Raw genomic sequence first — 25034 nt, 5'->3', positions numbered from 1 at the left:
AATGGTCACTGATGGTTCTTATTCGGATCATGCGCGAGTGATGCCCTATCTATCAAGTCTCATGAATCAGCCGCCGTTCTTTGGTTCCAAAGAACGGCGGCTGATTCATGAGACTACTATCTATCTCGGGACGGTCAGGCCACGCCCAACTAAAGACTATCCATAAGAGTTTACGATAGAGATAATTATATCATAATACTCTTGATAATAATTATGGCTGATATTAGCCTCTCATCTCCTTGATCGAGTAAAGTTATACCCAAGAGATCAAGACTAGATATTCGATTGCAGCATAGATTGAAGAGTTAGATTGCAGCCGGATAGACCAACAAGGTAAACCATCAGATGTCTTCTGAAAGAAGGCGTTTCTCAGTGCTGAGTAAACTGGGACAAGCCCAGTCAAAAATCACAGCCCTCGAGGATTTCATTAGAGAGAGGGAGCGTCAATTCCATACAGCTGTCACCCGATTAGAGAGGAGTGAATCTCGACCACCACCCACAACTGCATCTAGAAGAAGAGTAGGGCTTACTCATGACTTGCTTCGTATGCATAGCCTTAGCAGCACGGAAGAGAATCCTGAGGACAGTGAAGCTGGTATGTTTGATAGGTCAATAATATTAAGATAGTACGTACTAAGTACGTACATCATACGTACATGTAGATATAAAGAAGGAGGGGGATTAGAAACGGAGGACGTGCACACATTCATTTGGGTGTTTTTGCATGTCTGTTGATCCTTGTTTTGCCTCAAGCCACCCTGCCAATAAAGCGGTCTATCATTCATAGCTCCCCAGTTCAGTACATACAACGGCTTTGCTACTACATGTAGTACAGTATTAATTATACTTCTAGATAACCTGATTTTTAATTCCATGCAGTCTATAGTTCCCGTGTATACACCATTAATCCCAAAAGTGTTTTTTTACTTGTCATGTGCAGGAAATATTTTTGGTCAGCCATTGAAAGAGCACATCCAGCTGAAGATTGCTCGTGTCCTAGACACTGGTAATTGTCATATTCCATTCATTCTGAGACGTCTCGTATCGCGCGAGTATCATATTGGGCCTGAGGGTGCTATCATCGGTTCTGGTCCAACGTCTACTATCCGTCTACCTAGCGAGGCTAGAATTTTGGCCAGTCATGTTAGCATCAAGTGGATTCCTGGTATGTAAGTAAATGTTGGCTTTGCCATGGATGCACATGTTCTTTTATCCATTCAGCTGAAGAAGTCAATTCTGTCATAACAGAAAATCAGCCCAAGCCCACCTTAGTCGATGGTCATTTCGTTTTATCCAACAGTGAAATTGACGATTCATTTTTTGTGCAGCCTGGAGGGCCTTCTCAAACATCTATCCTTGAACACTCTCAATCTGTTTCAGACGATGAGGACATTAGCATGAGCCCTTTAGCGACATTAAATCATGCTCAGAGTGTTCGAATCAGTCATGGTGTAACATTCACTGCCGGTCAACTTGAATTCACTATCACTGCATTACCACTCAATCAACTTCGCTTGATCCGAGCCTTCACAGCAGCCAGAAAAGGAGATTTGTCTCTGTTAAAATTGATTTTTGACGAAAGCGTATCAGGTGGTATCATGTCACCCCACATTATGGTAACACCCACTATAGATACTGACCACCATAGCTATTCCACTATCGCGGTAATGACAGAAGAAGGCCTGAATGTCAATATCGAGTACCAATTGCCTGTGTACGATGATGAGTCTATATTTTCGTACAGTAGTGGGCGACGACGAACGTCGGAGCTTGTACAACGACTGGCTGTTCCAGTCTCTCCTATGTCTCCAATGCCTCAAATCAAGCAGGAGAGACAGCCCCATCGCTTGTTGCTTCATGTAGCCATTGAGAAGAGAGATGTGGCCATGGTGAGGTTCTTGCTGGAGAAAGACGCTGATGTAAGTTTACATGAACACATGTAATTATGTGCGTATATAATAATATTATACGTTTATACGTACACTATACGTATATACGTACACACTTTAATCACACGTAGAATCTTGTTATAACTAGAGCACTGAAGTGCTAACCCTCGGCTGTTTACATGAATGCAGTTGTACGGAGTTGTATGTATGGTATGAAGCATGGAAGCTGGCTAAGTAGCAAGTAACATGAGCAAAGAAATTCTACAGACTCTAGAGGCATGCTGAAACTTTTGAAAATGGAGATTTGGTATGGATGTACTGTGGACTATGATCACAGCAAAGAAGCCTAGTCTTAGAGAAATGTGGCTCCTGGTATCTTCTGGTGCTAGGGCTAGGGGCAAAGAAGCAAGAATCATAATTCTAGCTTTCTACTTTTAGCGACCCTTTTCCATTGTTCTTGGTACAGGATCACTTCAGCTGTAAATACGTACCGACCTCGAATAAAGGACGCATGTATGCTAGTAGAGGCCAACGTGCAAATTCAAGTTTCTTAACTGAATAGCTTTTGCTCGCTGGCTTTAACATAAAAAGCTGCTTAACATAGAAAGCTGCCACTATACTAACTTGTTGTGTGGAGGCAACCTGCTATAGCATCCATGTAATCAGACCCAGTCACAAGCTTCTTCGTTTTTATTTGACAATTAACGAAGGTTTAACATCAAAATCTGCCACTAATAACTTGTTGTGTGAAGACTATCCATGCTGTAAACCAAGTGCTGTGGCATCCAGGTGAGTATAGACTCAGATCTGACAAACAAACAAACAAACAAACCAACGGACTACTATACCTGTGGCCGCCCACGCGCGCCTCAGGTAATTATAGCGATACGTGTACGTACACATGCATGTGTTAAGCTACATATTTTTATTACAGTGCACAAAAGGAAACTATTTTAATCATTAAGATCAAGTTAAGTATTTAATGTTCTCTAGCTCTCCCCTCCAGGTAAACCAGTGTTCTGGAGAGTTCAACCAAAATGCACTGCATCTGGCTGCGTTGTTGAACCTAGATGAGATCATGGTGGAACTGCTTAGATATGGCGGAGATATTGAGATCAGAGATGCCAAGCAGTTGCAGCCACTAGCACTCACTTCTAGTTACAACATCAGGTTGGTACTAATTAATCTAACTGTCAAGTAGTACGTACCTTGTTGCATGATAGCTAGTGCATATGTGTTAAACACGTTGAAATGATAGCTTTGATGTTATGTGTACACGTGTATTACACAATGCAGGCGGTTGTTGTTGGGAACAATGCTACTGTGTGCAGCTAGTGACACAGGAGACATAGATGAGGTTGTAAGGCTAGTGAGCACAACGTACATCAGTCCAAATGGTCGGGGACTGCGCCACAAGAGTGCACTGCATCTGGCCTCTGCCAAAGGTCATAAAGTTGTTGCAAAGTTTCTCCTTCTTAATGGGGTGAGTGTTTATTTGCTTGTTTCCATTGTTTTTGGTGCTTTCCCTGGTCAGTCTTTGCAATTGTAGTAATTCGGCTGTTATTTTATACGGGAGCACCTAGTCTATCTATAGTTGCAATTAGCCCATTAGTACATGTAATTAATGTCCACGTAGTGATACTGTATCAGCACCTTCAGACTTGTGAGGCATCAACACTTCTGGTGTTTTCATAAACATAGTCAGTCACTAGTAATAATAATTATGTTTTAATAGTTTTGGAGAGTAGCCTAATAATTCTAGTACTTTTTATGTACATGTACGTACATGTAGGCTGGTGTGAACAATAAAGGTGGCACTCGGCAACGTACACCCTTACATTATGCGAGTCTCAACAATCATGTGGAGGTGTCATCCATACTGTTGGAAGCAGGTGCTAATGAGTTTGCTCGTGATGCCTACGGCTACACACCACTCAACCTTTCGATGGGAGGGGAGATGTGCAAACTGTTACACAAGGTTAACATTAACATGAATATAACATTTGTATATTATATACTCTTATAATTATTATTGTATGCTACATGATCACATTGTACATGACTGCCAGGGTAAAAGGTATACATGCATGTAATAGAGCCCTTGGATTTGGTTTTCCCCCTCTTTGAGTTTTAAATTCAAACATTATTATGGTATCTTGTCATGAGCTAACTATAGATAGTTTGATCGTGAGCAGCATGAGTTGGAAGCAGAGGAGGTTCGACAGGGTCAAAAGGTCAACTAATAGCAGTAGAACATTCTTGGGTACTGCATTCCCGGGGACTATAACATTTTTCAACTGCAGATCATATACAATATAATTATAGCACCAAATGCTCAGTCAAGAAATTTAAATGTCCAGGCTGTAACAGTAACTTGCCTCTTGAGCGCTCTCACCTGACGTACTCAATCTCTTAGCCATATCCTACAGGGCTGCATTGAGGGGGGGTGAGGGGGGTAATTCTCCCCTCCCCCTGGGCACTGTTTCGCCCCCCCCCCCCCCCCAGGATCTGGCAGATTCATTTGTACTGCCATAATTCTGATGACTTCGCCCCTCCTACATTTTTAATTTGCCCAATTCGCCCCCCCCCCCTGATCCAAAATCCTGGATGCAGCCCTGTCCTATAAACTTTTTATCACTGGAAAAAAAACGTGTTACTTTTAATGGCTCAATCAATCACATGAGATTTCCCATTTTTTGAACATTTTACACATGATATTTTTTTGTCCTGTCAAATTTATGATTGTACGTTAGCCTCGATCCCAGGTCGCACTTTTTCTGAGACGTACATGGTATAACAACAGCTTGCGCATGCACTATTAATTCTCACCCTGGTATCTGGGGTCTTTGGATAACGATGTATACTGACCTTTATTACCCGAGGCCATGCCGCGGCCAGCCGGTATAGTAGTTCTTTGGTTGGAGTCTCTGATCCTGAGTGATGTGCCAGTTCAGCTATAATCTTGTCTGAAGTACAGGGTACTCTTCACCAGTTCTCTTGAGTTGTTTGAGGCTTCACATACTCTATCTGCACTGTGTTGTTAGCTTGCAGAGTGATACAACATAGACTGGTTTCTTCCTCCTAGAGTCTTTGTTGGATGGTTCGTGTCCTGATAATCGAGGTTCTACTGTATACTTGCTGCCGTGAACATTTTTGTATGTCATAATTATAGCACACATGCAGTTATAGATACAGATTTTTCGTTGCTGAGTTTAAATGTATATTTATGCTTTAATTTCTCGGTACATGTACTCTGTAGCGACACGTTTTTAAGGCTTCTCGCCCGCTGCCGAAATTATTCCTATGTTCTGTGAAACAGGAAATGACACTAATTAGTACTACTACTTTATTTTTCACGGACTAGTATACGCAGTAGACCGTTTCATAGCGTGTCGAGATACAGCCCGAACCTATCTCACAGGCTCCTTCTAAGTATCCTCCTCGTTTTACAAATCCTCGTTAAATACCTGTTTCTTTTAAATATCCACAACTCGATTTCACTCTAAATAGACTATAGTAACATGTACTACGTGTATATTTATAATTTATTATCTATCCGCTTAGGAGCCGCTCTCATTATGCCTGGCTGTTCAAAGTGGAGATATTGAGAGTGTGTGTCACATCCTGGCCAATTGTGAGGAGCAAGCTGGGAATGATGACCAGGAGAGACTGGTGGATCAACGCAACCAGCAGTCCCATGCACCATTGCACCTTGCTTGCACAGCAGGAAATTTGTACGTTCCATTATGTAATCATTAATTATACCAGATTGATATACATAATTATACCGTATATGCTTGATCAGGGGCCGCTCTCACATAGTAGCCTCAGTAACTTTGACTCTAGCATTTCTGTACGTGGCATAAGCAGCTGTAGTTAGCAGCTTGTTAGTGCTTCATAAAGACTTTCTCACGAGTTTATGCAGGTGAAAATGACTTTTGGTGACAATTAACTAAACGTTTTTGAATCTCTCTTGAACAATGGCCTATTTCGAATTGTAGCCTCCTCTGCCAGCAAAATGAAACATTTAGTAGCTGCGGCCTCTGATCAAGCATATACAGTAGTCATGAAATAGTCGTATACATGTAGTTACTTGGTGGGATCGAATGTTCATTCCTGTTTTGCAAGCATCAAACATATACGCAAAGTTTGCAAGTGCTAATGGCTTCGGCTGGTATGTATACATGTTGTTCACGCTCAATGTACCTTACTTTAAATTAACATTTATTAGAACCTTATTAACACCTCACGTTATGTAATATTTACTACTACCTTAACCATGATTTGATGTTTGATGTTGATATCATACTCTTTTCTAACAATTCTCATTGTTAGTGCTCCACTTCCTCCCTTTGTTGTTGTGCGAGCCTCTGGGGCCCCGCTCCACATATTTAAGGTTTTGTTTTACCTTTTTTGCCTCACTTCACTTTAACTTCGTTTTACTCTCACCTTACCTGTATTGTCAGTTGATGTTTTGCTCCTCGATCTAAGAATTTGGTTAAGCTACACTGTGAAGTCAATTTGTCTATAACTAGTTGTTGTTACTTATAGCTAGGATCCTGTCTCTAGCTAATTTGTCTAGCCTGTCTAGAATCCCTCTACACCAAGATAAGAGCTCAACACATGTAGATGCCGATAATCATACATTTGTAGCTTGCGCCAAATGGGCCCTTTTCCCAGAGCCTGTCACCGAATCCATAATTACTGGGAAACCAGCCAATACCTGATACATGAATGGATACAGTCATGCTTGCTCTCACGTTCAACCTCTTTTGCCTCAGAATATATAATTATATGCGCTATAGGCTTTGACAATAACTGCTCACCAAATCAGAAGCTGCCGTTTGCTCAGGCTCTGCTCTGCATTGCGTAGTCTAGTCTATCAATGTAAACAAACACTACTTAATTGTGACACTATCTCTTAGCCACAGCCTTGACTAGAAAGCTTTGACTGTGGGCCAAGAGCAAAAGCTGTTGCATGTGTATGCAAGTAGGATCGAGAAGTAAAGTAGTAATAATAGCTGCAGCCATGGTTATTAATAGTTTCTGAACATCACCATAATTATATCACTATGAATAACTGTAAACTTACGAAAACATGTCCAGCAGTTTTTGCGAAGTGTTTTGGAAACTTATGTATTCATGCAGTTGGCATTGTGAATTTGAACATCTCTGACCCCAAACAGAGCCATGGTTCGAATTTTGGTCTCTCATGGTGCTAACCTCAACCTTCCTGGTGGATCTAATGGCTGGACCCCACTGTTTTATGCAGCAATGGCAGGTAAGGGTTATTGGTTATACTGTATGACTGGTAATTTGGCGAATTTTACCAAAGGTCACCAAATTTATAACCGCCAATATTAAAGCTAAGCGAGGACGTCAGAATCTTTCATCGCGCGCATTGAAACAATGCATATGCTGTCTAGTAAATTTCCCACAGGAACCACAAATGTATCATTGTCAATTTTGCTCAGAAGCAGTCTCAATGCTAGCTGTGTGTTGACCTCGAGAACAAGCCGCTCATGATATCAAGGCTAGTACAAGAGCACTGACTTTTGATTGTATCTCTGCTTTTGAGCAAAATTGGTGAGAATAAAATTTGACCCCCCCTGCAAAATAACTTAAAAACTAGGCTTGAAGTAGTCTGCAAGAGAAATTTGAAGAAATCCAATTATTAGTGACCTTAATTAGCTAAGGTCAAGTGGTTCCAGCCTTCTCTGGGCTGCCTTCTTACATGTAGCTTTTGCTCGCTTTTATTTGACAACGAAGCTTTAACATCGGCCGCCCATGCGTGCCTCGGGTAACAAACCAACAGACTACACGCTGGGTACGGCATGGCGTCGGGTATCAACTACTATAACAAGTGGCTGCCCACGCACCTCAGGTTCACTAACCAACGGACTCCTATTATAACGCTCTGGCCGTGGCACGGCCCCAGTACTATTAATAATCGTGGCCGCCCACGCGCCGCGGGTTAACTAACCAACGGACTCCTATAAGTTAACCCACTGGCTGCGACACGTCCTCGGGTTAATAAAGTAATACATGAGTATGATTAGTAGACACATGTATGCTAATTGCTTTGTGCAGGTCATGAACAGATCGTCGAGTTCCTTCTTTCTGTTGGGTCAAGTACAGAGGTACGTACATTGCAATGAAGTTAAAGCCGCACTTTTGATCGTTATTGTGCACGCGGGTGAATAGTTGCTAGTTGAGTAAATAATAAATAAACTGTGTTGCGGTAGGAAAGATAGTCACGCACTGTTTAATGTTAGATCTGTCCATGACAGTTACTTCATAACAAAATGCCTTTTTCGAGTCAAAATTTGCTGCAGGGATGCGCGCGCGGTTTTAAAAACAATGTGTTTCGTACAGCATTTTTGGTTATCGTGCCTAAAATGATTAAGATCGTGCCTAAAAGTCGTGATAAGCCTAGACAATCTTTGCAGCCCATCGTAAAAAAAAACTAAGCGACGAGCGATTTAGGTCGAGGCTCAACTGTACACGGAAATACTGTAGGAATCATATTAGGTATAGATACTTTTGGGGCAAAATCAAGAATAAGCCTGAAATTCCACAAATTGACACCCAAAGTGTTTCGGGTGACCATACAGGGATTGTTGAACTGCCTGCCTATAATTATTCCTGTACAGATACTAGATACGGATGGGAAAAGTATGCAACATTGTGTGGAAAATTCCATGGAGAAAACAGCTGAAAGACTGACGAAACTTGATAAGAGTGGTCGTTTGGTGTCAGTGGTAGATTCTCCATATATTCAGGTTGCTGATCCCACGACAATGATTAGACAGGTAGGTATCATTCCTGTTGGGTACTAACATGTACCTATAGAGCCGTTTTGTGTTTTCATAGCGTGCCTACCGCAGCCCGTTTAAATTCTTCCAGTATGTATAATTGTAGTCTAATGCATTCCGGAGGGTGCTTCATCTTTGTTAGCTTGCCTATAACTATAGACATAGTTAAAGACAGTCTGTATTGTAGTTTTTCTCATGCATGACTTTGGTAGAATGCTTAGCCTGCCTACATAGAGCATAATCATTATTTCAAGTATGCATGGGGTATCTCATATCTGCAGGAGAGTGCTTCATCTTGTTCCCCTGAGAGCGAGAACACCTGGTTGTCTACACGTTTCCAGCAGCTGAAACTTGTGTCACAATTGTTGACATCTGGACCGGACAGACTGCTGAAGGCCATCGAAACAAAAAACTTGTCGGACTTCAGGTTAGTGCAATTAACATTCGTACGGTGGTGGCCGATATGAAGCTTCTAATTAGAACGCACTATAGCTACATAGCAACAATTATGTTGGCGTGGCCTAAACTAAGGCTAAGCTGTATATATACTAGAATTCCTATTCTTTCTTCACTTGTACCATGATATGCTCTGACACTAAGGAATATCCATTGAAACTCTCACGATACTCTAGGGTACAAATCCCATGTACCCTGCTAGTGTGACATTCATGTACTCTCGAATTTAGCAATGTTACAACAATCAATAGTTGGATTTAATTTCCTCCATGATTGCCTTTTGCATTTCATCATACTGCAGTTGAGAAATGGCACCTTTCTCAAGCAGTGAGTGCCATTTAACTAACTGCTCACTCCGGAGGCCAGCCCTTTTACTGGGAGAAGTAATAATTGATGGTGAAGACTTAGAGGCAGCTTGAGGTTAAGGTGGAGAATTCTCGCGTCCTTCACTAGCAGTCTGCAATTTTCGTTTCATTGTTCCTCGGAAGTAGGGTCAATCTGGAGGATCATCGTGTGAATCGTGTTTTCCCACATGAATCAAATATGCCCAAGCATTACACTTTTTTACTGAATATTGGTTGCCATGCTTATCTTGAAGTTTCTTCACGATGCACTCAACTTCGCTAATTTTCGAAGCAAGTGCTTCCTTCTTAGATTTGGAGCTTGTCTCTGCTTTTTTCGATTTACTGCATGTAGTAATCTCAGATCTTTTAGAAAGCACCAGAGCAAAATCTCAGTCTTTCTCTTGTAAATGTCATACATAGTATCCACATCTTCATCTGCATGTATACAGCCACCTCTGCTTCCCTTAATCCATGCCCTGGCTCAATGTAGCCAATTTGGCTGGGTTATATTTTGTCCAAACACTTTTTCAACTGTTCTGTTAGTTCATCAAATGAGGATCATAAGCACTAAGCTTTCTGACAGTGTATTCGGACTTGCGTACTGGGTTGACTACCTTTACCGAATATACGTAGTGATAATTTTGAAGGGGAAACCCTAACCCGTGCTGTTTTACACTGTATACACAAAGGGTATTACATGGAAAACGTGTTAGCTTACTTACTTCTACTTCGAAGCTGCCGAAATTTCCACTCTACTTTGGCGTTGCCAACAACGACCCATAGAGATAGACTTCAGTGAGTGGACTGCACAATTCTCCTTGTAACCAGGCCAGCCAGAGTCCCTGTTACTGTCAGACACGTACGAGTCAGCCATGTCATTGAACACTAGCACTAGCACTGTGAATAATCTGAGATTCACGTGGAAGCTCATGTGACAATGTAACCGCGTTTTTCCTATCATATAGCGCAACACGGAAGTCCATATGTCAACGCAACATTCGAACGCAACTGAAATCCACTGTACCATGGATATCTATCTGCATGTGTATTGTTATTGTACTACCTCTTGCAGTTGTATGTATTCCCTCGGTAGTCAATACACCCTTGATATCCATGGTACAACTATTACATGTACTGTATGATTATTATTTTTCTTTGTAGGAATTTATTTTGAGCGGAATATTGCACATGTAGAAGTACCACTATTTAGCCTGTTCAGGCTCTTGTAATCATTTTGGCTTCAAAACGGTTGTCACGCTTCTCTTCTGCTATATAGCGGGGCAGACTGTCTCTTCTTCTGATACACTAGAGCATAATAGAAAGCAAGCACCCGCTGTTTAGCCTTCAAAACTATCCATACAGTTTAAAAATGGGTTGCTGGTTGTCAACGTTTTCTTGAATTTGTTCCTATCTGCTCTCTACAAATCTTTAAGTAGCCTTCTGCAAGCTCTCCTGGTGTTTTAGAGTCTGCCGTCCTCTTCCTTTTCAACTGGGAAAAAACCAATTTTGTTGCTATGCATCCTTCTGGTTGACAAAGCAACCACATGTCCGCATGCGCAGATTCAACCTGCATTTTGGTTTTTAAGTTTCGGGACTATTCGTTACCACAGCAGAGGAGGTTCATTGGACACGCGTCATAATGTTGGAGGAAATGTGTGTGCATGGAGAGATATACGGAAACCTGCAGAGAACAGTAGCAATCCAGCTAAGCCAAAAGACTGCAAACGATTATAGCACTCCATACTAGTAATAAATGATGCTAAAAATACTCAGTGAACTAGAAACTGCATGAGTAGCATAGTCATACTAGAAGCAATGAGCCAGAAAACACAAACATTGAGTTGTTGCTGCACTTGCCTTCGTTTTTTTTACTCGTGTCTGGATGTAGTAGGTACATGTATATAACGATCATAGTGTTAAACTACTACGACTCCTGAACTAATAGGAGATATAATACAAGACAGATATACAATACAAGAGAGATGCTGACTCAGCTGGATCGAAGGAAATGCTCAGTTTTAAGCGTATTCATGTGATTATAATGATGACTACAGATGGCGCGTGTCCAGCCTCCTCTGTTTCAATGAGAGATAGACGAGGAAGAGTTGGGTAAAATGCTGACTCAGCTAGATATCAGGTAAGTTAAGGACTGGGACCAACAATTATTGCTGAATCAGCTAAAATGCAGCCACGCCCACGATTTTTAATATGTTTTGTGTGTAAAAAATCAGTTTAGCTACTTCTCTTTTTTAGCTCTAAATGCGGATGTAGCCATTCTCGTCGGGAGGGAGCATTGTACTCTATGAAAAGTAAGTTAGCTTTTACATGTAAAGTTAACAGCTAGAAAACTAGGTTTTTTAAAATCTCACCTTTGGCTGAAGGAACAGCTCCCTCCGATTGAAATGTCTGCACAAACCTTCAAACTACCTACTACACTAACAATTTAGAGCTAAAAGGAACGTTTAGACATCAGCTAAAAAAGATAAGTAGCTACCGTAAAATCTCGATTTAAAGCGACACTTTTTAGTAATTACGAAGCCAGAGGTCGCATCTTTTGGAGGTTGAAAAATTATATTGAAGTCCTGGTGTTGCATATTTAGAGGGTCGCATCTAATTGGAGGTAACTTTACAGAGTCTACTTACCTCGATTTCAGGCCGCTTAAAAACACTGATTTCCAGTGGGCTACAATCGAGGCTAGGGGGTGGCTACATTTACCTCTATTTAGAACGCGACATTAAAAAATAATTGTCAACGCAGCTGTCGCTACTTTTAGAGGTCAGAAAATTGCTGAAGCTCCTGGGTGTCGCATATTTGGAGGGTCGCCTTAAATCGAGGTCTTACGGTAAACTGAATTTTTACACATAAAACATTAAAAATTGTGGGCGTGGCTGCGTTTTAGCTGATTCAGCAATAATTGCTGGTCCCAGTCCTTAACTTACCTGAGATCGAAGGAAAGGCTCGGTTTTAAGCGTATTCATGTGATTAATGATGACTACAGATGACGCGTGTCCAGCCTCCTCTGTTTCTAAGGAATTCTACCCTCTCCAGTAGCTTCAAGCAGCATCCCACAAATCTCTCCTGGTTTTCTGTGATCGAGTATATATACCGCACAATTATTCTTTAATGCACTGCTATTGATTAAAGGCGTGGCTTCCAGTAAGCAGTCAACCCACTAAACGTAGAGGTATTCTGTGGTTGTGTATAGCCCGCCATCTTTGCAAGCAAAGTTAATTAGCCCCGTTTCCAGTCCAATTATTTTGTTGAACTGGGTCTGCATGGTTCCCCTGGTGCAAATTACATACCGTATAGCGGGTTCTTTCGTATTGAAGAACATCATACGAAAGTTAAAACGACGAAATTATTCTACCGCAATAGATTCAACATCAATATCCTGAACAAAATTAATACAAAATATTTGAAAATTTGCACCAACAAAAATTACCTGCTATACAGTATTTTTCTTGTCGCAGTACCACAAAAAGATGCAAAATATTTTTTTGTTTATAGTGTTGTTTGAGTGTTGTTAATTTGCTCCTTAGAGAACTACTAAACTCACTTGCTGTTGATCCAAACACCCAAGTCGATAAATACTGTCCTTGCTCTGCGATTGTGAGAGTGTGCGAGGATGGCCTGTTGGAGTTTGTGAGGGCATTAGTGGAAAAAGGAGCTAATGTGAGCGATGAATTGATCATGCAGTTGTATACTTTTATGTTGCTGCTTTAATGATGATGGCGTGTGCAGATTAACGTAGAAGGCACTGCTGATCAAATTCCTCTTCATGCTGCAGCCAGGGCAGGGAGAGCTGATATTGTTCAGCTACTAGTTGAAAGTGGAGCTAACGTTGAAATGAAGGTGTGTTACGTAAATCAACTCATTATCATCATTATCATCACAACTGGTCTCAGTGTAGCCTCGATTCCAGGCCGATTAAAACATGGCCTGGCATGGGTGATAGTGCGCATTTAGTTCGAACATAGCCACGATTCTTTGAACTCTCTCCCTCGTATCGACAGAAGGCTCTAAGCAGCTAGCTACAATGCATGACCGTATTCTACAACTAGTAAACCATGTACAGCTGCTGGTCGAGGTCTGACTGCAAGCCGTTAGACAATGGTGGCCTCTTGAAAAAGTGCAGTATTGCCATCAAAATCCGAACCTTTTTCTTTATAATCTCCAGTGTAGCCATGACGTAAGACTGCAACTTTAGGCAAAAAATGGAGATTATGAATAAAAAGGTATTGATTTTGATGGTAATACTGGACATTTTCAAGAGGCCACCATTATCTAACGGTTTGCAGTCAAACCTCGAAACCAGAGCTGTACATAGCTTACTAGTCGTAGATTACAGTCATGCATTGTAGCTAGCTGCTTAGAGCTTCTGTTGATACGGAAATCGTGGCTATGTATATATTCGAACAAAACTGTTCCAATACATGTAGTTGAGTATTTGGCCCTGTCACTCTGCCGAAGAAGCTTTTTGTTGGCCGTGAGTTTGGACTTGAATAGACTTGTCTATACCTAGGTATTATCAGCTTAGTGCTCTGGGCTGCTGTCCTCAAGAACAAGCGTTCGAAAATAGCACGTGTTTGATAATCGGTTGTTTACTTTACTGCTTCTACCAGTGCTACTGCTGCTACCAGTGCTACCAGTGGTACTAGTGCTACTGCTGCTACCAGCGCTACCAGTGCTACTGCTGCTACCAGCGCTATCGGTGCTACCCGTGTTACCCGTGTTACCAGTGCTGCTGCTTCTACCAGTGCTACCAGTGTTACTGCTGCTACTGGTGCTACTAGTGCAGCATATACTGCTGCTATTATACACCTACCAGCTACTATGACGTCATTAATAAAATGTATAGATGATGTAATCTAGGATTGGTTACATGCATGGAGAAACAACCCAGATTTCGATGTTAACTTAAATCTTTGTATAAAAGCTAGCTCTACACGCGACCTTTATTCGAGGTAGATATATACGTTTAAGTGATCCTTTACCGGTTTCTATTAAAAGTAGAATGTAACGGAACACTCCTCTGGTTACATGGAGAAACGACCGAAATCTGTCACTTGTTGTGTGGAGCTATCCATGCTGTAAACGCAGTGCTATGAGCTGCTAACCCTCGGCTGTTGACATGAAGAAATAGAATCCAGAGGAGTAAAACAGTACTTTTAATAGAGACCGGTAAGGATCACTTCAGCTGCAAATAATTATTTAGATCCACCTCGAATAAGGTTGCGTGTATAGTGTTGTATTTTCCTCCTCTGTTTTTTCCCCTTCTTGGTGACTTGCTTGGAGATAATAATCTTCCTCATGGCAACGTTTGACTCGTCCTACAAGTGATGGGAGTAACACAAATGATTACGTAATTATAACAGCAACAAACAGGTGCTTTTTAGTAGAGCTAGGCAACGTCAGTGCAAGTTCGCTTCGCTTGCTTTTATATGACAACGAAGCTTTAACATTGACACTTCTAAAACTAATAACTTGTTGTGTGGAGTACTGTTGTGCGGAGTACTCCACACGTGGCATCCAGGTGAACAGACTCACATGTCAATAGACAAACAAACCAAACGACTACTATATACCTGTGGCCGCTCACGCGCTCGGGTAACTACAGCACTGAAATGCTAGCACTCGGATGTTGACATGAAGAATAAAGATGTGAAACTTTTGAAAACTTAGTAGTGTATGAGACATTCATTGTGAACTAGGATCACAGCAAAGTCATGAAAGAAGCTAAAAATATGGCTGCTGTGGTATATAAATGCTAGGATCAGGATAAGAAAAGAAGCACCACTTTCTACTTTAGTGACCCCTGTTCCATTGTTCCTGGGTACGGATAAATACGTATAGCTATATAATTTTGTTCCAACGCGTAAGTTCAACAACGAAGCACTTTAGCATCTGAGTATGCCACTTAAAATTTAAGTAAACACAACGCTATAAAATCCAGGTAAACCAGACTCATGTGTCACAAACAGACAAAGAAACCAGACGACTATTATACCCGCTAGCCACGGCACGGCCTTGGGTAACAAAACGCTGGCCCCGGCACGGCCTCAGGTAATAATATAGCACAGGCACTCAGTCTCTATTACATACGTACGTGTACGTGTACGTATATCGTTTCTGCATGTTTCAGAGTGTGGATACTGCGACCACTGTTCTTCATGAGGCAGCACGCTCTAATAGTCTGGATACAGTGGAGTACTTGCTATCCATTAAAGGAGTGGATATCGACGCTACTAACAACAGTGGGGAAACGTCTTTTGACTGCTCATCAGCTGTAGAAATCAGGAGGTATATTACAATGGCTGGGTTTCAGGTAATGTATAAAATTGTAAAATTGTATGAAATGTGCAGAATGCTAGCATCTGGAGCCAATCGACTGTTAATAGCAGCATCGATTGGGGATGACAACGAAGTTAATCGTTTGGTTGTGGAGGAAAAGATTGCAGCATCCCAGGAATTCAAGCTAGGTCTAACTTCCCTTCATGAAGCATGTGATGCTGGGCACTTGTCCACTGTGAAACTTCTTTTAGATATGGATGCCAATGTTAACAAACAGGTACCTGTGTATGGGGTGCCTTGAAACTAGAATATTAATTCTACTCTCACCTACAGACCCATGTGTCTCTGTTATCTCCATTACACATCACTAGTCGAAACAACTTCATTGATATTGCTAAAATTCTTTTGCAAGCTGGTGCCAAACTAGATCTGAAAGATAGCGATGGAAAGGTAAAACATTTACGGTAGAGGCCGAACTAAAGTTTCTGTCCCTTGAATATTTGGTGAAAAATGTACATGTTAATAACGTTGTGGCCTGATTTCTTGTTTCTTCCAAGGTGCTTTTTTTGGTCAATGGTGTTTCCCAACTTTTCACATGCAAATGTTTTTGTGGGACTAGGTATACCTATTCTTTGTTTGGAGCTGACTCCAAACAAAGAACCTTGTGAAAAATCGATGGCAAGGGTTTGATTGTATATCGACACAACTTATTATGCCTCGGTGCGCATGGCGTGCGTGCGTGTAGACTGATACAGCTGCTCCAGGATGAATCAAGTGCAAGTAGGAGTTTCTATAAGCTTCTAGTCATGTTTCCTTGGATTTTAATTTGTGGATTTGCTAAATAATGCTTCGTTCTTGAGTTTTGCTAATAGTTTTGCTTGCCATTGCAGCCTTTTCTGAAGAGCACATAGCCAAACTTGTTTACCGAATGTTGCTACTCTACTTAGTAGTTAGCTCTGCACTAGAACGCTAGCTATTGGTAGCTGCAAGAGTGAGCTACAAGGCTCTGCTAATGCAGCCATTAATTTTAGACTTGGCATCGATCGTTTTTTAACAACAGTCATGTTTTTGCATGTAGCAAAATATTGTTTATCATGTGTATTAGTAGCTTTATGTATGTAGCTTTGGGTATCTCCACCGAGGTATCAGCACCTGCGGTGCTTTCATTTACAAGAGTGTACGTGTATTTTTCTAATGCATACTCTTCATATCAGTGTTCCATTTTCTGTTCAATTGGTGTAGGTCAATTATCACACCACACTGTATTGCAAGTTTGTGTGTGTGCACACGGACAAAAAATCATTGTTTTGCATGCAGGTCCCATTTGAAGTCGCTTATACTAATCAAATGAGGAAGGTACTCGTGGAAGCAAGAACACTTCGAGCCCCACCTATCATACTTGATCAAGGCAACAGCTCTGGTTTAAAGAAGTGTATGATTTGCATGGACAATGTCATCAACACAATAATCCTACCTTGTGGACATCAGGTAGGAAAAAAGTGCAGTGTTTGATTGACTCAACTCTTAATTATATTGTATAAAATGTTTATGTTAGTTTATTATTGAGTAGCAATTGCCATGCAAAAGTAATACACCCTGGATGTATAAATAAAATGCTCTGGAAGAATACCCACCCTGTGTGCGTTGGTGTAAGTATATGCCTCGGTGCGCATGCGTATACGGTAGTGTGTGTGTGTGTCTGTGTAGACTGCTATAGCCTCTCAAAGATGAATGCGTATGTTTTCTCTTCGTGGATTTTAATACATGCACATGGTAAACCTGAGTGCTCCTCTGTAGCATTAATTATTATTTGCTGAATCAACAAACATTAATGTTACGGTAGGTTGGGCTTTAGGTTAATTCAGCCCTGAGGAGGTCCGACAACAACCATGTGCCTATAGCATTCATTAATAGTTGCTAATTATTACGGTTGTAGGACCTCCGCTATGCCAATATCCAGATACTGACCAGTTCACCATGTAAACTGGGCACACTGTCCTTTGATCTCAGAGGTAAAAATGCAACAATGTGAGTTATGGCTTAACCATATTTTTGCCGGACCTCCCCTGACTTCAGCCCAGTACATCTAACCGCTATGCCAATATTCAGATGGTGAACTGTGCCATATGGCGAGCTATACCTATACATGTAGTTTTGCTGTACCTTAATCATTAATTTTTGCCGGACCTCCTCTGACTTCAGCCTTACTGTGCCAGTATCTAACTAATATGCCAATATCCAGATATTGGCACACTTTGCTTTACCTTAACCCTTTATTATTGGTAAGACTTGAGATCCATTTACACTTCAATAACATCTAGTAGTGTCTACATTACATTTCATGTGTAAAAGAAAATAGTGGGTGTCAAATCAGAGTAGTGATGAAGAGTTAAAGTAGGATATCTTAGCCTCAACAAGAGCATTTCAGAAGCATTGATCCATGTACTAGGGTACCTAACAGTAAAACAATGCTTTATTTTGCAGTGTGTCTATGTCTTCACAGGGTTTCCTGAAGACTTGTTATCTATAGGTAGCTACTATTAGCTATAATTATCAGCATAGGATTTTAGTCCACGATGCGAGTTTTTGCTAGTTTTGCAAAATTCCTGTAGCCTCACCCGCTACTGACTATGCAATAACAAATTGCACAATGTGCTGTACATGAAATGCCTTAGCTACAGAATGATGAGTCTCTGGCTGCAAGGTAAATATTTTTAACAGATTTATCTATTTGCGTTGAATTCGAAGTTATGTGGTCAATTATGGCTTAATTTATTTTATGCTTTATGTGGTGGACAAGTATGCCTAGGACTTCTACATGGCTAGGACTTCTACATGGAAAATGCAAACTTTTAGCTGCTTACCAGCTCTACAGCATAATTATATATCCGACTAGAAAAACATTTGCAATGTGAAAAGTTGCTAGGATTGGCCAGGGGAACCACAAAAAAGCGTGGAAACAACACTTAAACTTCCATGCTCACTCTGTAATAAAACAATACCACCTAATACAAGGGTTGAATGAAAATCTATAATACTACGTGTCACATAATAATTATTGTGACAGTATGAATAATTATGGTCACATACTGTTAGCAAAGTATTGAGCAAGTGTGTGTTAGGTACCTGTATGAACTCAGTTTGTCCAATCTCTGGACTTGAGTGATGTCAGTCCCACTACTGCACTTTTGAGCACACCAGAGGTACTAGACTCAGTCTTCACGATGTTCAATTCTGCCTTGAGGGCCATCTGTTCTGCAATGGATGTCCCTATGATCTGTCCCAATGATTCATCTCATTCAAGTACAAAAAATGGTAGACGGCAAGCACGCGACGGTACTGACGCATACTACTACGCATACGCACATTCGAAGGAAACTATAAAGTCTATTTGTGTTGAGTTTGACCTTGGTTTGTCATACTTCAAGTTTCAGGTTCATTGGATTCCTTGTTAAAAAGTGCTTCTATTAGTAAAACCAGTAGGTTTTACATAGGATTGGCAGTGGGTTTGGCCGTGTTTAGCAATATTTCAATTATTTTGACTCATGTTCAAACTGTTCTATCTCTGCAGGGAAAGGCCACATCAAGAAACTGAATGGACAGATAGTTTATTTAGCCTTTTCTCTCTTTGTATCTCTCATTTCATAATCCATGAACGTTTTAAATGTATGAATATTGTCATTTTAAAACTTGCACTATTTCGACGTTTCACCTCTCTTTGTCTGACTGACTAAGTAAGTGAGTAAGTAAGTGAGTAAGTTTCTTGCCCAGCATTTACTCCAAGTACAGCCCTCTCCAGGACATTCTGCACAGGGTTTCCAAACGACTACAACCTGGATTACAAAGCGCTTCTTCAGATTTGCGATTGCTTCCACGAGGCCTCTCAGTCTCTATTTCTCTTACCTAGACAATTCAGGCCTCTCAGTCTCTATTTCTCTTACCTAGACAATTCCGCCATCTTTAATGACTCAGCAATTGCGTTGTGGCCAAATAATAGATAGACGTTGCTAAGAAACCGTGAGCCTAAAATCAGTGCAGTGCTAGCCTGGAGGTGTTGCTTTTCTTCACACTGTTCAGCTCTAGCTCCCTTTCTCTGACAAGCATGCTATATGCACTGGCTATATATATCATGCTCTTAAAATGGCTGTCATTTAATACTGATTCACAAATTCAACATATCAAGCAATATTACTATAATTATTAGTCCAGAGATATTCGAGAAGATATCTGATTAGTCCTGTCTTCTCTTCTTGAACTTCTGTACTGCCTCTTGACGTTCCACTTGTATTGAAAAAGAAAGGGAATCCGACTAGAAAAACATTTGCAATGTGAAAAATTGCTAGGATTGGCCAGGGGAACCACAAAAAAGCGTGGAAACAAGAAATCCGACGAGAGCATAACTCCAATCCGTTACAACGTCATGAACATGTACAATACATAGTATTATAGACTGTGTTCCAGATCCATCTCTACCAGCTTCCATCCACCACATCATTCCATGCAGGTCACCAGTACGGTCCGTGCATGTTACTACGCATGGATGGACTGTGTGTACCTGTGCCCAACACTGCATGTATTAGGAACATCAATTCATCACAAATCATTATGATTATAATTTATGCGCACATTCCAAAATGGATGTATAATAAAAGGATTGGTCATCACCCCACCAGTAAAAATTGCGTATTTATATAATTATTAGCCGGGAAAACAACCATGTGATTGACGTTGTAACGGATTGGAGTTATGCTCTCGTCGGATTTCTTGGAGTATTCAGGTGGTGCCGTGGAACGGTTCTCAGCAAGTGTAGCAAACAAGAGTTGGAGGAGAAAATAATGTGTGCTTTGGAAGCCAGTTTGGGCCTGGTCATGGTTTCAACTGTTGATAGTGATGCTGATGTGGCAATGGCTCTTACAACCCCTATAAAATAATTTTGGGCGATGATAAAAGCACTCAAATACCTGAAGAAGCTACCACTTGTCAAAAATGGCTGAAGTTGACACTTCTGGACGGTTTAGCCCTGAGCAACTTCCAGCCTGGGCTCAAATGATTCAGCTAAATAAACATAATAATGACGAGCCTCCAGACAAGCGCCAATCAAAGTTGAAGAAAGGATCCTCAAGGACGGACTATCACCTGCCAAACGAGGTCTGAATGCATTGATCAGCTTGAGAAATGGCACAAGCTGATGGAGTGAGTATAAGCAAGAACCAGAGGAGGTTGGTCACGAAGCCAAAAAGCTAATAATGACATAGTCTTTATTAAATACCTTGTTTATCAAGCTCCAGCAAGGCCACCTTTTCATTCTGGAAACAAGAGTATACTTAGATAATGATAATATAGCTGAGCTTTACATTTACTCTACAGCACGGTAGCTCCTACTTTATAAAGGTTAGAGGTCAGTTTGACATGACAAAACTACGACCTTTGTGAGAGGTCACCCCTTTTAGGCACTGCACGATTTCTCTAGAGGGCTAAAAGTTAACTAATTTGCAGCAGCAGTAACATGAAGGGGCTACTTTATCACGATGTGCAGTCAAACTTGTAAATTTACTGCACAAAACATAAGCTCACGTGATGATTTATTAGTGACCCTGTCGACCCTCCTCTGAGCAAGAACATTCCCTTATCCATGTGATGTTGTCAAAAGCTGATTGAATAATACTTTGACGGGTCATCTGTTGTCAGATATAGTAGGTTTCCTCTATTCCAGCATCCTCGAGTACTTCCGGCACATGCATGGTGAATGGAACAAGAGTTCATGTTGGGTTATCAGAAGAATGTACCAATTATATATACCAGTTACCTAGAGGATTTTCAGCTATTATGCATGCAAGTGCCTGGTTTGTGTTGTCTCCTGAAGTTTTAAATCGAGAAGTACCTACTGACATTCAAAGGGAAGTGAAATCAACAGTACCGCTGTGGGGCATATGATCCGTGGCGTATAAAGGGTCTATTATAGCAGTAAATTATTTATCAGCACAATATTAATTTGTCAAAAATGTATTTAATAGGGTGAGTTTTAAATTAGTATGAGTTTTAAGGTTGTTGGAGTCAGATACAGATGAAAAAAGGGCTAGTTTTTTCGCGTTTTATTATTAGCGCAGACTCAATTTAGTGTTGCAAATTCGCTAAAATTATAGCCGTTTATAATAGTAACATTAAGGTGTTATTGCAAAAGCAAAACTTGTCCGCAGAGTGTTGGTACTCTACTTAGTAGTTACCTCTGCACTAGCTATTGGTATCGCTACACACTACATCGATCCTTTTTAGCAAGTCAATCATTTGAGTTTCCCTGACAGCAAAATTCATAAAGTGTGCATGCATACATGTCTAAATATTCGGTGTGTCTGGCTCGCAAAAGTAACTGTATCTAGTTTACAAATCTAAAAGAACATGCTACTGTTAGTTTGCAACTGTGAAGTTACTGCTCGCACACCCACACGCACCCGCACACGCACACACCCGCACGCGCACACACACACACACACACACAAACACACACACACACCTGTGCGACATAATAGTGTACAATAATTGTTCTTCTTGTTACAGGCATTCTGTACGGAGTGTGTTTCCCGCATCAGTATTTGTGCCCTGGACCGTCAAGCCATTGGAGAAGTAATCACAGTGTACAAATAACATGTTTTGAATAATTATAGCACATTATTATTCTTTTGTGTCATGCAACAACATTATTTTTGTCTTGCGACAACTATAGAGTGTGTTTCATTACAGCAGTTTTTTGGCCTGTAATACTGGCACATGGCGTAGGCTAACATTACCTAATCTTTTCATACGACTAGCCTCGATCCTCGATCCCAGGCCGAGTTTTCGCTTTTATAACTGTTTTCGCTTTTATAACGGTGAGTAGTATCTATTGGTAGACTCTCTGGACTATCTTGGTAGCCATAGAATATTTTCAAAGAGGAAGGAGCAAGCCATTGCGTATACAGGCACTCGTAATCCGTTCAGATGGTACCCTAACCTTATCCTACCACACTTCACAAGTGGACACAAGCACTACAATAGTGCTTAGTTGACCAGAGTGCAGTTTGTGCACATCCATTGACCATCTCTACTAAGCCATAGCATAGCTACTATCTATGATTGGGGGTGGCGACAAAATCAAGCTAATGCCGGAAAATAAAGGATCTGCTATCAAACAATGGGGAGAAAGGTGGCACTCTTCACCCAAACATCCAAGACTCCCCACAAGTAAGCATCATAAATTCCGTTCCCCAACCTATCCACCCTGCTCAGATGCAAACTAAAGTGATGGAACTACTGTGATTGTGCGATATGGAGCTGTATTGTATTGGCCGCGTTTTGGCGAGGCAAGCCAAAAACCGAGCTGGGTCTTTTTTTTGGATGATGAAACATGTGATGACAAAATAATGGATAAATTAAAATTAAGATTAAAAACGACTAAGTGAGCAGAGTAGGGGCTCATTGCCCTGCCACAAAGCCAAGCTGATCGGTGTTTAGTTGTGTCCGTATATTTAGTTGTGTCCGTATCTCGGTCGGCACCTGATCGGAGACGAATCGATCGGCCGATGACTGTCAGACCTGGGTTAGAAGCCAGCTTGCGCTAGACTCCCACTTGGAGAGTGTGGCCCTGGGTATGCGCAGCTACTGACAGTGTGAGGGGCTGGAGAGGAGAGATGACGTGGAGTGGATGAGCACTAGACTCTGCCTGGAGTTTCAATGGAGGGGCCAGATTGAGCAGCCTTGAAGCATCCCGGGTCAGCAACACAGCGACAGTTGTTGTGCAATGGGACCCCAATCCAGTAGGAACGAAACGAGAGAGGGGATCACATTCAACCAGTCGTGGGGTCCAGAGCTCTCGATCTCGTTGTGGGAGCTGAAGATAACAAGCATTCAAAAGCAGAGCTGTCAATGGCAGCGGAGAGGGCACCCAAGTCTGGGCGAGCGGAGGAAGAGGCCACTGTTTCAATCAAGAGGGCCGAGGAGGGAGGGGGGCGGCCAAGCAGACCTTCAATCAGAGGAGCAGAGCAAAGAGATGATTCCAAAAAAGCTTACTCCTCCAAGCAGCACAAACCACTCTACTACGCTCGTGTTGCCACGTCAACTCATGATTTCGACTGCTCCACCCTAGAAAGTATCTTGTGCGGTATCTACATGGCGGGGGGCCCGACGGGGCAGCGAGGGGGGAGTGGGTTGACAGAATCATCAGCGTCAGCCAGGATGTATAGGAGAGACTTGGCTTTATTAAAGTGAAATGAAGGCAGCAGAGGGGTTTGTCCGGGGCTTGTTGAGCTGTGAGTCGAGGTGAGTGAGTGGCCACAAGGTCCTCCTTGACCTCATCCGTGTTTGGCGAGTGTCGTATTGCAGAGGCAACTTCAAGTACCTTGTCTGCTAGGTCTGTGGTGACAGCTATTACATTCGCAGGGAGTCTTTTTGCAGGAACAGTTCCTTGAGGAAGTGTCTGCGTCAGCACCCAGTTGATCACCCTGCATTCTGCGGAGGAGGGCAGAAGCAGCTGTCCTCTTGATGAGTTCTGCCTTGAGTGTGTTGTAGGGGTTGTCTGTGGGAGGTAGATCACGGACTTTAGTAGCAAATTCGGGGCTGATCACATGGTTCTTCTGAGTGGTGGCTGTGCTTCCACTTGTGCAAACCAAACTTCAGGATAATCAGTTGTGTGTAGTCTACGTCTTAATTTTGTATGTCACATTTTTTGGGAATAATCAAAGAATAATTTTTTATGAGAATAATAGGCAAGAATAGAATAATGGGTGAAAAAAAACATAATTTATCAGGGCGTATAGAATCAACTTACTTCTTTTTCGGTTAGCCACATAAACTAGATAACAATAGATAAGTCTAGATACACGCGTACACAAGGTTCTCAGTATTAATATACTGTACTACTGTGCATTTGACAAGGGTTTGCAGGCCATTAATAATTAATTGATTTAATTCTGTGATTGAATTGTACCTTTGACAAATGTTTACTCCCACTGTTTGCCATTTAAGACGATCAGGATGAAACAGTTAAAAAATTTCATTATTTACCTATTCTCTAATACTTTTAAGGCTCAGTTATTGTCCTGATCAGAGGAGGAATGCCAGGTCACTAATTAAAAACACCACGGGGCCCTATGTTTTACATGTAAAACGACAGAACCATGCAGCTGGGGAAACTCTCAGGCCGGACCCGACAAGTGTAAGTGATGCACACACTAATACACAATTTTTAGTTGATACAGGTTGACGT

General features: G+C 41.4%; 1 protein-coding gene across 1 annotated transcript; it reads left to right on the top strand.

The window, feature by feature from the left end:
- Nucleotides 1-131: 131 nt before the first annotated feature.
- LOC135347760 (serine/threonine-protein phosphatase 6 regulatory ankyrin repeat subunit B-like) lies at nucleotides 132-22537 on the top strand. The gene is made up of 18 exons (XM_064545791.1): nucleotides 132-595; nucleotides 941-1165; nucleotides 1222-1919; nucleotides 2896-3059; nucleotides 3186-3372; nucleotides 3682-3867; nucleotides 5454-5623; nucleotides 7076-7170; nucleotides 7980-8029; nucleotides 8543-8701; nucleotides 8986-9131; nucleotides 13045-13177; nucleotides 13247-13357; nucleotides 15648-15805; nucleotides 15869-16073; nucleotides 16130-16246; nucleotides 17114-17284; nucleotides 22352-22537. Exons 1-18 carry the CDS (start codon nucleotides 346-348, stop codon nucleotides 22436-22438), a joined length of 3312 nt encoding a protein of 1103 aa, XP_064401861.1. The 5' UTR covers nucleotides 132-345; the 3' UTR covers nucleotides 22439-22537.
- Nucleotides 22538-25034: the final 2497 nt, after the last annotated feature.

The sequence above is a fragment of the Halichondria panicea genome, chromosome 14 (assembly GCF_963675165.1).
Source record: "Halichondria panicea chromosome 14, odHalPani1.1, whole genome shotgun sequence".
NCBI lineage: Eukaryota > Metazoa > Porifera > Demospongiae > Suberitida > Halichondriidae > Halichondria > Halichondria panicea.
The sequence above is the reverse complement of the archived record's forward strand: the minus strand, read 5'-3'. Positions and strand labels throughout refer to the sequence as shown.